Source organism: Lutra lutra, chromosome 13, assembly GCF_902655055.1.
Source record: "Lutra lutra chromosome 13, mLutLut1.2, whole genome shotgun sequence".
Taxonomy (NCBI): Eukaryota; Metazoa; Chordata; class Mammalia; order Carnivora; family Mustelidae; genus Lutra; species Lutra lutra.
In genome coordinates this window covers 46,875,386-46,887,937 of record NC_062290.1, presented here as the reverse complement: position 1 = coordinate 46,887,937, position 12,552 = coordinate 46,875,386, and the positions used below count along the sequence as shown (strand labels likewise).

At 38.2% G+C, this 12,552-nt stretch overlaps 1 protein-coding gene across 4 annotated transcripts in view; it reads right to left on the bottom strand.

The window, feature by feature from the left end:
- The window catches only part of FOCAD (focadhesin), a 304,380-nt gene that overhangs the window by 153,813 nt on the left and 138,015 nt on the right, over nucleotides 1-12,552 (bottom strand). For all 4 annotated transcript variants that reach the window (XM_047699424.1, XM_047699423.1, XM_047699425.1 and 1 more), the window contains 4 exons: nucleotides 5,401-5,505; nucleotides 4,909-5,010; nucleotides 4,257-4,387; nucleotides 1,846-1,972 (listed from right to left, as the gene is read on the bottom strand). In XM_047699424.1, coding sequence (XP_047555380.1) covers nucleotides 1,846-1,972; nucleotides 4,257-4,387; nucleotides 4,909-5,010; nucleotides 5,401-5,505 — 465 coding nt within the window. The remainder of the gene's footprint in view (nucleotides 1-1,845; nucleotides 1,973-4,256; nucleotides 4,388-4,908; nucleotides 5,011-5,400; nucleotides 5,506-12,552) is intronic.

Below are 12,552 nucleotides of genomic sequence, written 5' to 3'. Positions count from 1 at the left end.
ATATCGTCTATAGGAAGACGTTAAGTCACTGTTCTATATTATGTAAACTTAAGGGAAAAGATTAAAAACAAAAAACTACTTGGAACCTTCTTGATGGCACTCACTATATCCAACAGCGTACCAATTTTCCAGGAGCAAACTCAACATTTAAAGAGCACCTATGTCGGCAGACATTATGCCAGGTTTCTTTTGTTTTTGGGTCATCTTTTCTCTTCACTTAAAGAACGAGACGCTCAGAGGCTAAGTAAACTAACCAAAGGACAGGAAGCTAAAAACTGGTATATCTCAGGTACAGTTCCGCAACTGCCCCAAAACAAAGATGCTTCCTGCCATCTGGTACATTTTTCATGTCTCCAGTACTAACTACAGTTAATGATATCTTAGAGAAAATGGAATGAGAAAAATCAGCACCACACACTGAGCATTTCTTATGAGTTAATAAGCATCTACAGACAACAGAGCTGCGTTAACAGCGGAGGATGGGTGGAGAACACAAAGGAATTACGGACACAGTAAGACAAAATTACCATCTGTTAGAGGAGAAAAGATTAATTTTGGAAAGGACTTGATTCCTGTTTGGAAAAAATAATGACCAGGAAATCCTCCAAAACGGTAACACTGATCACCCTTTGGAGGGGAAAGTACAGAACTCTCTCTTCTCTCAAAGCTCCTATTAAAAACTCATTTCCAGAAGAGGTTTAGAATTCTTTATCAGGAAAGCAAGATCATTATTCAAGTGACACTTGCCAATTCCAGATGACTAATGGAAGCAATAACAAACAACAGTCACTGGTTTTGTGCAGTTGTCCCCTGCTGCAGCAGCTCTCTGCTAGGAGACCCAAACAGCTCTGTCCACCACTGGGCCCAGGCTCTAGAGGTACAGCCCTCGGCACACACCGGTTCCTGAACAGTGATGGTGCTCACTCTCTGCTAAAGGAAGTATCTACCCCAAAGAGCAGTCTCATATCAAGTTCAGTCTCATATCAAGATTCTAAGTAAACAACCGCCCTCGAAGGTCTATTTTCCTCGTCTATAAAATGGCATTATAATCCCCATACTGCAGAATTAATGAGGAGCATAAATGGAAAGTACTTAGCACAAGAACATAAGCATATAAACACGAGTACAGTCACTGCCTGTTTTATTATACCATTACATTCATTATTGTACCAACCATAATTGCCAACACTAAGAGAATTCCACTTAGTCTCCTTCACAAAAAGACTCCAATTGTGTAAGTATGTCTCACAGTGTTAAAACCTTTGGTTAGGGATATCAGTGATCTTTGACATCATTATCACATTTCTCCAAAACGCTTAAGATTCTGTCTGCTGAGTTGTCAACTGGGGAGTGGGCTCAAGTTCAGAAAATGGTTAGAGGTGCAAGTCTGCAAGTCTAACATCAATCCATCCTACCCAAACTGGTGACTAGGAAAGAAAGGATCCTTTGCCAGTCTTCAAGCCAACGATAATTTCTGCTGGCTATAAAGTTGCCACGGGTGTATGCCAATCTCTTCACCTCTGCTTCTACGGCGTGCTAATCACAAACCTAAGAAGCAGATTTACTCACGAGTTCTCCTAGGAGCATAACTGTCCCGTGTTACAAGTAACACAGGAAATAAAGAACAAGGGAAAACAGAGTGGTTGTCTCTAGCCTCTGGAGAACGTCTGCGGGACCAGATGTTTCAAGAAAGAATGTGGCTAAACTCACTCCCTAACAAAATTCTCTGGGAGTGAACATTCAGCACTCAATTAACTGCATCTAAACTTACGTCCTTGTAATAAGTATGGTGCATCCAGTAAGTACTTTGTTCAAAAGGATCCAAAACAAGGTTAAAAAGCCTACCTCCGCTTGGCAGAGCGCGTGAAGACCTTGGAGCACCAAAGCTGCCGGAGTGGCTTGATCAGGCTTGGTGCACTCGTTCAACACCTGGGAAACGGCTGCCAACATATCCGCACCATGCTGGTAGGGCCTACCAGAAATGATAGTTTAGAAACAAGATTAAAGCCGAAGAGCACACTCCCCCTCCCAGGACTTTTGCCTGATCAAAAAGCTTTAGAGCTTTCTTTACCCTTACATCCATTAAATGTTGACCCACAAATACGAACATATGTTTTCTGCCAAGATTCGCGTCATCGTCGTTCCTGCTGTAACGTAAGGCTCATTTTTGATAAAGAGATATTATCCAAGCAAGAGGACACTTGCTAACAAATTGTCTTCTCCCTAAACTGTAAATGCTATTGCCTGGATTGAAAAAAATCCAGTCTGTAATAATGGTGAGAAGAACTGACTTACCTCATTGAGATTATCAGTAAAGATAGAGCTATTCCTGCCTGCCGGGTGCTCTGGTACCAGCCACTGACTACAAAAGCAGGGACTGGAGATGAGAAGATAATTTATTACAGCAGTGATAGTCGGGTGGTTACACCTATCACAGTAACGATGCTGATGACGATGATGATAAAAGTAAGGATATGAATCGTAACTGACAAAACCCCCCACCAGCACAACACTGGATTCACTCACTCCTCCTCCTCCCCTTCTTCTCCTCTTTCTTCCGCATGCAGTGTGCTAGCTCCAGAATGACTAGAACTTATCAAAGAAATGCTCAGGTCCATCCTCGGCTTTCCTCATAACCACTGAGTGACAGAACAGTTTCCACTAACAAACTACCAATTGATGAAATTTGCCTGGCTGGATTCTACCATTTCACTGTCTGGAAAACAGTAATCATTTTCCCAAACTGGAAAACTTTGGAAGACTTTGAGGTGGAATATGGAATAAGTTATCAACAGACTCTAACCTGCTCTGATATCTAACTTCTCCTGAAGCTGAGCTTTAAGGGTGTAAAATCAAAATGTCAGCTAATGGGGGCGCCTGGGTGGCTCAGTGGGTTAAAGCCTCTGCCTTCGGCTCAGGTCATGGTCCCAGGGTCCTGGGATCGAGTCCCACATCGGGCTCTCTGCTCAGCAGGAAGTCTGCTTCTCCCTCTCTCTCTCTGCCTGTCTCTCTGCCTATTTGTGATCTCTGTCAAGTAAATGAATAAAATCTAAAAAAAAAAAAAAAAAAAGTCAGCTAATGACCCTTCATCTCTAAAATGTCATCCATGCCAGTAGCTCAAGAGAATCCACACGCCCAAGTTTTGGGTTTCATGTGTGTGACTTGTACAGTGAGGCTATGTTGGCGTTGCCAAAAGGCTGAACTTAGAAAAGAGGCAGAACTGCTAAGAAGTAGATACATCCTGACCCCAGATTTGAAACAAGAATCATCCACATTACCAGCTTCAGGATAATCCTGAATCTACAACAGCAGAGTCACTTCCCCAATACCTTCATGTCTTCCTCACCTCTAGAGCATACGTGGGGATTAAAGATCAGGCCTTCTTTGTAATAATTCTAGTAATTAATTCTAGACAATGAGTCACAAATGAGATCTTCCCTATTCAAGCTCCTTTTAACAATTAGGCATAACACAGGGAAAATATAAAAAAGAACAGCTGACTATAGGGACGCCTGGGTGGCTCAGTTGGTTAAGCGTCTGCCTTCAGTTCAGGTCATGATCTCAGGGTCTTGGGATCAACTCCCGCATCAGGCTCCCATCTCAGCAGGGAGCCTGCTTCTCCCTCTGCTTGTGACCTCTCACTTTGACCAAAATAAATAAAAAAATAAATCTTTTAAAAAAAAAAAAGAAGAAGAAGAACAATCCATTATAGTCCACTGCTTAGGTTTCAGGGATTAATATACCCAAAAAAAACCCAGAAAACATAGCATCACGTTTTTTATCATAATATTGAATTATTATCCAGAAAAGGATACAAGTTTCCTATAAATCTAGGTACAAGGCTAGATCTGAAATAAAAAGACATCCTTGCTTCTCAAAGTTATTATCCAATCTTACTAAGTTCTACAATCAGAAAACTGGAACTGAAAATTAATTTATTCTTACCCAAATACCCTCTATCATTCCTAGTTTTTTCCTTACAATAAAAAAATTAAGGGACGCCTGGGTGGCTCAGTTGGTTAAGCAGCTGCCTTCGGCTCAGGTCATGATCCCAGCATCCTGGGATCAAGTCCCACATCGGGCTCCTTGCTTGGCGGGGAGCCTGCTTCTCCCTCTGCCTCTGCCTGCCATTCTGTCTGCCTGTGCTCGCTCGCTCTCCTCTCTCTCTGACAAATAAATAAAATCTTTAAAAAAAAAAAATTAAAAGCAAAGGAATATATCATGATATCCACTCCCAAGAATTAAGTGCATATTACCTTTGCTTACATATGTCTCTGATCGATGCTGCTTTGGCGATGAGTTTTTCCCACTGGACTTCCTTGCCCACGGACAGAGAAGGCACATCGGACATGGCCATGAAACGCTGCAGTTCAGGGTAGACACGATCCTAAGAAGGGAATTTCATAAAAAAGGTAATTTCCCAACTGGAGTTGAATAATCATTTTACATAGCACTTTTACCTCCAAATCCCACAATTTGCATCGCTAATTGTAATGCATTTCTTCTAATCAGCAGCAAAGAATGCTTTTGTGATTGCTGGGGATTTTCTTACAGACCCATGTACTGCTCATTTCATAAGACAAGAAAAAGGTGGCTGAATCTCACCCTAATTACAAAGGCACTAATCATGTATAATCATATTTCTATTACTTTTTCCATGCAGATGGAAAAATAAAGTTCAGAATTAAGGAAATACCTTTGTTTCTACTCTCAATTTCTCTTTGAGAGTCAATCACCACCGAATGCATTACAGATCAAAAGCAGCACGCTAAACCAAAATTTCTGAATGCAATCACTGATGCCACTCCACAGCCCTACTGCATGAAAGTACTGTCACACACACTGACAAAACTGGTTTGCTTTGGTGAAAGGGACATGTTTAATACACAAGCGTACACCTGAGCTTACCTGCTTTTCCCACAAAGATGTCAGCAAGCGCAAAGTGACAGGTCTTAGTTGTGGAGTGGTTCCAAGAAGTTGGATCACTCGTAGAATTTGTCCTATACACACCTAGAAAATATTGAAGAAACTTTGGTTTCTCAAATGTGAATGTAGGTAATCCCAAAGTGACCCCAACAATGTGAAAATCCCTTATCACAGAATAAAGACTGAAAGAGAAGCCAACTACAATACAACCCATCTTCTCAGAGGTGGGGGACAGTTTGGGGGAGGGGCTAGCTAGCAAACCTGGGGGCATAAGACCTTATCTCAGACAATAGCCAATGGGGAAAACTGGCTATTATATGATTTCAAAGAATTAATTCTTAAAATACCATAATAAATACTTCTGGCCCAACAAGAGAAACAGCGGTCATGGCAAAATTAAGGGCTCAAAATTCAATGTATTAGGCATGCCTCACGCTCTTTTTTGTCCCCAGGCAAACTGTTTAATATACAAACCTTGTGAACACCAAGTGTAGGTAAAGTATACAAGATATCATTATAGAATACGGGTTCCAGTGGTCTTCCCAATTTGAACATTAAAACCGGAATCAGATTCGGTACCTAAAATGAATGTAAAGAATGTATTTGTTATGCCTTCAAAGGAAATAGATCTGTAATGCAATCATTTTGTTTTTCTTCAAAAGAATAATGGGAATATATATAACTTTGAAGACTTAAAAAAATGTTAGCTAGCCATTTGTTGTCAGTGGTAATTTCATAGTACCACTACTAGTCTATCTCTTTTATAATGACCTGCCAAATACCAATCAAAATGGTTTTCTTTTTTTTTAAGATTTTATTTATTTATTTATTTGTCAGAGAGAGAGAGAGAGAGAGACCGCACGCACAAGCAGGCAGAGTGGCAGGCAGAGGCGGAGAGAGAAGCAGGCTTCCCGTTGAGCAAGAAGCCCGATGCGGGATTCGATCCCAGGACTCTGAGATCATGACCTGAGTCGAAGGCAGCAGCTTAACTGACTGAGCCACCCAGGCATCCCCCAAAATGATTTTCTTAAATAAGCATGACATTAACTCTCAGAAATACAAAAGTAGTTAAAATATATCCTGCTCCAAAGAAGTCTACAGTTCTAATAAGAAGCTAAAACACAGAATATATAAACAACAAATAACTGTACAGTGAAATTGTTATTCCAACATGAAATAAGTAAAATTAGTTGTACTGTAAGGGGGTAGTTAATGAACAAAAATTCGTCTCCAGGTGTCCGTTTCAATCCCTCTGCATAACACAATAAAAAGAGAAGCGCAGTTCATTTGTGGATCAAAAAACGTAATACTGCCAAGACAGCAATGTTTTCCAAATAGATCTACAGATTCAGCACAATCCCATCAAAATCCTAGCTGGCTTATTTGCCAGAATTGAAAAATTGATTCCAAAAATCGTGTGGAAAAGTGAGGGATCCTAAATAGCCAAACTATCTTGAAAAAGAACAAAGTTTGAGACTCAAACTTCTCAATTTCAAAATTCACTACAAAACTACAGTAATCAAACAAGTGTGGTAGCAGCAGTAACAACAAAAAATATAAATCAATGATGGGCACCTGGGTGGCTCAGTCAGTTAGGCCACTGCCTTCGGCTCAGGTCATGATCCCAGGGTCCTGGGATCGAGTCCCACATCGGGCTCCTTGCTCAGTGGGGAGCCTGCTTCTCTCTCTGCCTCTGCCTGCCTCTCTGCCTACTTGTGTGTGCTCTCTCTCTCTCTCTTACAAATAAATAAATAAAATCTTAATATATATTAAGATTATATATATATATAGATATATATATATATATATATGTAAATCAATGAAACAGAACTCAGGGTCTAGGAATAAATCCTTATATTCATCTTCTATTGATTTTTTTGATAAATACGCCAAGAAAAATGAAGAAAGAAGAGTCCCTGAAAAATGGTGCTGGATTTCAACAACTAGATATCCACATACAAAAGAATGTATCTGGGCCCTTTTCTCACACAACACATAAAAATTAACTCACAATAAATTTTAGACCCAAATGTAAAGGCTAACGCTATCAAACTCTTAAAGAAAATATAATAGTAAATCTTTGTGACCTTAGATTAGGCAAAGCCTTCCTAGATATGACACCAAAAGCAAGTGCATCTGAAGAAAAAAATAGATTTCTTCAAATTCAAAGTATTTGTCTTTCAAAGGAAAATAGAAAGAAAATGTAAAGACAACCCATAAAATGGGGAAAAATTTTTTACCAATCGTCTAATAAGGGATTTGTATCCAGAATATGTAAAGAATTCTCATAATTCAATAATGAAAGGACAAATAACCCAATTCTAAAAGAGCAAAGGATCCAAAGAAGATAAATGTTAATAAAGACAGGGATATTCAACCATCATCAGCCATGACACAATTGCAAATTAAAAGCAGAATGACATACCATTTAATATCCAATAGGATCTATCATTAAAAAAAAGATAATAGCAAATGTTGGTAAGGATATGGAGAATATGAAACCATCATACAGTCCTGGTAGGAATATAAAATGGTGCACCCCTTCAGAAAACAGTTTGGTAGTTTATCAAATGTTTAAACAGAATTACCATATGATCTAGCAATTCTACTTCTAGGTATCTATCTACCCAAGAGAAATGAAAACATATCCACACAAAAAACTCCTACATGAATGTTCAGAGCAACATAACTCACAATAGCCAAATAGTAGAAACAACCCAAGTGTCCATCAACTGATGAACTGATAAAGAAAATGTAGTGTAGTCATACAATGGAAATATTGATCAGCCATAAAAAGGCAAAGGAACCTTGCAAACATCATGCCAAGTATAAGAAGGCTGTCACAAAAGACTACATATTATATGATTCCATTTACATGAAATGTCCAGAATAGGTAAAACTAAAGAGACAGAAAGTAATTGCTTAAGATTGGAAAGGTGTAGAGGGAAATGGGGAGTGATTGCTAATGGGTACAAGGTTTCTTGGGGGGGGATAATGAAAATGTTCTCAAATTATTTATAATTACATTTGCACAGCTCTGTGAATATACTAAGTCACTGAACTGTACATTTTGAATGGATGAATTATATAGCATATATAGAACATAAAGCATATGAATTATATCTTAATAAAGCTATTTTTAAAACTTCAAGATCTACAAGTGAATACTTACTATAAGCCTATTAATGGCACAATGTAGCTCCAAAAAAAATTTTATTTTCCTTCCAGTGCATTTCACACTTTTGTTGTCTAAAATGTTAAATTTCCTCTATCTGCTATAATCTTAGAAAGCCTGTTCCTTCTAAACTGAGGAAGACATCTACTTTAATTCACTTTCAAGAAGGAAGAAAAATCCTCTACTAACCTGCTAACCAAAAAGTAATGGTTAAACATTAATTCATTAATGAGCCTGACCATGATACACCATGGCAGCATTAGGAGCTACGCATGTCATGGCTGGACTCACAGCACTCAGGCAGAATTGATGTTTTTAACAAGTGTTGGGGCTCTATTAGAGCACAGGTTTTTCATCACCCTATCTTGAGCAAATGAAGGGAGACAAATTTTTGAACTGGCTTCTTATTCCCCATTTTAATTAAAAACAAAAGGTTATCTTAGATTGCATTGCCCAAGTTTCAATTACCCTTTCTGGTAAGATTTCTACAAAGACACTTTGACAGATTGTTAGTTCTGGGAAGGCAATCAGTACATTTACTGACATTTTATAAACAGTGCATTTAGCCGTATGGTTTTAAACAACTGTTTTAATTATATTGTCAGAAAATAAATAAAAATAAAGTACTTATTTATGTTGAAGAGTACAGGTTTTGTTGTTGTTGTTGTTGTTGTTTTTACAAGCCTCAGATATATATATATTTTTTTAAGATTTTATTTATTTGTCAGGGACAGAGGGAGAGAGAGCGAGCGAGCACAGGCAGACAGAGAGGCAGGCAGAGGCAGAGGGAGAAGCAGGTTCCCTGCCCAGCAAGGAGCCCGATGTGGGACTCGATCCCAGGATGCTGGGATCATGACCTGAGCCGAAGGCAGCCGCTTAACCAACTGAGCCACCCAGGAGTCCCCAAGCCTCAGATTTAAAGAAGTATGATTGGGTGTTTACTGTTTCCTAGTGAGTTCATAAATGAAAAAACCTAAGTGAGAATATTTTACTGTACCTATCTTAAACTTAATACAGTTCAAAGGTTATTATACCCCAAAGTAAACTGTCAAAAGCCAATAGGAAAAACAAAATAGGGGGAAACACAGATACTAATATATACATATGGAAAATTTTTTTGCATAAAGTATGAACTGTTGGGCGCCTGGGTGGCTCAGTGGGTTAAGCCGCTGCCTTCAGCTCAGGTCATGATCCCAGGTCCTGGGTTCAAGCCCCGCATCGGGCTTTCTGCTCAGCAGGGAGCCTGCTTCCTCCTCTCTCTCTGTCTGCCTCTCTGCCTACTTGTGATTTCTCTCTGTCAAATAAATAAATAAAATCTTTAAAAAAAAAAAAGTATGAACTGTTGTTTTCCTATTGAAGTTACATATGTATTGACTTACTTGAGATGTAATTATGAACTATTGATTCCTCTGCTTTTTTAAAGATTTTATTTGAAAGAGAGAGTGAGAGAAAGAGAGAGAGAGAACATTTGGGGGGAGGGGTAGAAGCAGAAGCAGACTCCCCACTGAGCAGGGAGCCTGATGCAGGACTCAATCCCAGGACCCTATGATCATGACCTGAGTCAAAGGCAGACACTTAACTGACTAAGCCACCTAAGCACCCAATTCCTCTGCTCTTGAGCATTCCACTGTGAGGCAGAAAAAAATGAATGAATTCTCTGACTTTAAATTTAAAATAAGTTGGAAAGTTCCCTATAATTCAGTCTCATGATCTTCTGGTTTCAGAAAATTCTATGCTTTTGCTTCCCTCCTTCAGAATTCAAGTCAATGATAAACAATTGTTTTAGAATGATGAGAGTGGTGCCTGGGTGTCTCGGTTGGATAAGCACCCGAATCCTGATTTTGGCTCAGGTCATATCTCTGGGCTGTGAGATCAAATCCTGTATGGGGCTCCCTGGTGGGCATGGAGCCTCCTTAAGATTCTCTCCCTCTGCCCCTAACTCTCTCTTCCTCTTTAAAAAAAAAAAAAAAAAAAAAAGTTTAGTTTAGAATGATGGGATTATTAAAGAGCTCCCCCCATCCCCGACGTAAGACTATTAGCAGATTCCTCAGCAGAAATAATATAGGCAGAAGGGGATGCTACATAAGATATTCAAAGTGCTGAAAGAAAAAACAAAACAAAACAGGAATATTATAACCAGCAAAACTTTCTTTCAAAATGAAAGAGAAATACTTTTTCAAATAAACAAAAGCTGAGGGAGTTCACCCATCAGAACTGCCTTTCAAGAAATGTGAAAGGAAACCCTTCAAGTTGAAATTAAAGGCTATTAGCAAAAGAAAAGCTTATCAAAGTATGAAATCTCAGTGATAAAGGTAAAGAGAAGAACACAGAATATGATAGTACTGTAATGATAGTACACTTTAAATTCTCATATGGGAGTTAAAAGGCAAATGTAGAAATGACAAAGCTATAAAAATATCTCAATGAATACACAATACAAAAAGATGTGATTTGTGACAACAATAACAAAGTGTGAGGAGAATAAAAAGAGCTTCTTCAGAATTCAATATGCAGCAGAAGTTAAGCTGTTAACAGATTATAATACACTGTTACAGCTGTAAGATGTTTTCTATAAGCCCCATGGTAAACACAAACAAAATACCCACAGAAGATACAAAAAAAGATAATGAGTAAGGAGTCAAAGCATGTCACTACAAAAAAATAATTATCAATGAACCACAAAGTAAGATAGCAACAGAGGAAATGAGGGACAAAAAGCTGTAAGAGCAGGGCACTTGGGTGGCTGTCACTTAAGTGTCCAACTCTTGCTTTCAGCTCAGGTCATGATCTCAGGGTTCTGAGATCAAGCTGGGCATCGGGCTCTCTGCTCAATTGTGAGTCTGCTTGAAGATTCTCTCCCTCTCCCTCTCCCCAAACTTGCTCTCTCTTTTTCTCAAAAAATAAATGAGTACTTTTTTTTTTTAACAAAGGCTGTAAGACTCAGAAAATAATGAACAAAATGGCAATATTAAAGCTTTTTCTATTTGTGATCACTTTAAATGTAAATGGGTTAAACTCCCACATCAAAATACAGAGAGGCTGACAGGATAAAAACAAGATACAAATATATGCTAACTACAAAAGATTTACTTCACATTTAAGGACACACACTGGCTAAAAATGAATGGGTAAAAGAAGATATTCTAAGCAAATGGTAACCAAAAGAGAGCAAGGACAGACATATATTCATACCATATGACAAATACTTTAAGTCAACAACTGTCACGAGAAACAAAGATGTTATGATAAAAAAGGGTCAATTCACCAGGAAAATAATTATAAATATATAAGTATCCAACATCAGAGCAATATATGTAAGCCCAAATATACGAAGCAAACATTTATAGAACTAAAGGCAGGAAAGATAACAACATAAGAGATTTCATCACTCCACTTTCAATAATGGACAGAACATCCTGGCAGAAGATGAATAAGGGAACAGAGGACATGTATACTATCACCAATATACCTAACAGACATACACAAAACATTCCACCCAACAGCAGCAAAATACAAACTCTTTTCAAGTACGCATGAAATACTCTCCAGAACAGATCACATGTTAGGTTACAAAATAACCCTTAACAAATTTAAGAAAATTGCAGGGCACCTGGATGGCCTGGTCAGTTAAGTGACTGCCTTCAGCTTAAGTCATGATCCTAGAGTCCTGGGATCCAGCCCCCACATTGGGTTACCTGTTCATCAGGGAGTCTGCTTCTCCCTCTCCCTCTGTCACTATCCCTGCTTGTGCTCTCTGTGTCAAATAAATAAATAAAATCTTTTTTAAAAAGTTTAAGACTGAAATAACACCAAGTATGTTTTCTCACCAAAACTAAATGAGACTAGGAGTCAATAAAAGGAAGAAAACAAAAAAATTCACAAATGCATAGGAACTAAACAAAACACTCTTGATTAATCAAAGAGCAAAAGAAAAAATCTAAAAGGAAATTTAAAAATATTCTGAGACAAGTAACAATGAAAACACATGATACCAAAACTTATGGGATGCAGCAAAAGCAGCACTAGGAGGGAAGTGTGTAGCAGTAAGAATCTACATTAAAAAAGAAAGGAGATCACAAATTAACTTTGTATCTCAAGGAACCAGAAAAAGAATAAACCAAACCAATGGTAGCAGAAAAAAGGAAATAAACATAAAAGCAAAAATAAATGAAATTAAAAATGGGGGAAAAAATAAAATTAAGAGTTGGTATTTTAAAATGTCAGTAAAACTGACAACCCTTCCTCTAGAATAAGAAAAAGAGAAAATACAAATAAATTCAGAAATGAAAGTGAAGATATTACAACCTGTGCCCCAAAAATCAAAAGGATGTAAGAGACAACTATATACAATTATACTACAACTGAATAACCTAGAAGAAATGGATAAATTCCTAGAAACATACAACTTACCAAGAATGAATCATTAACTGAAAATCTGAGCAGACTGATAA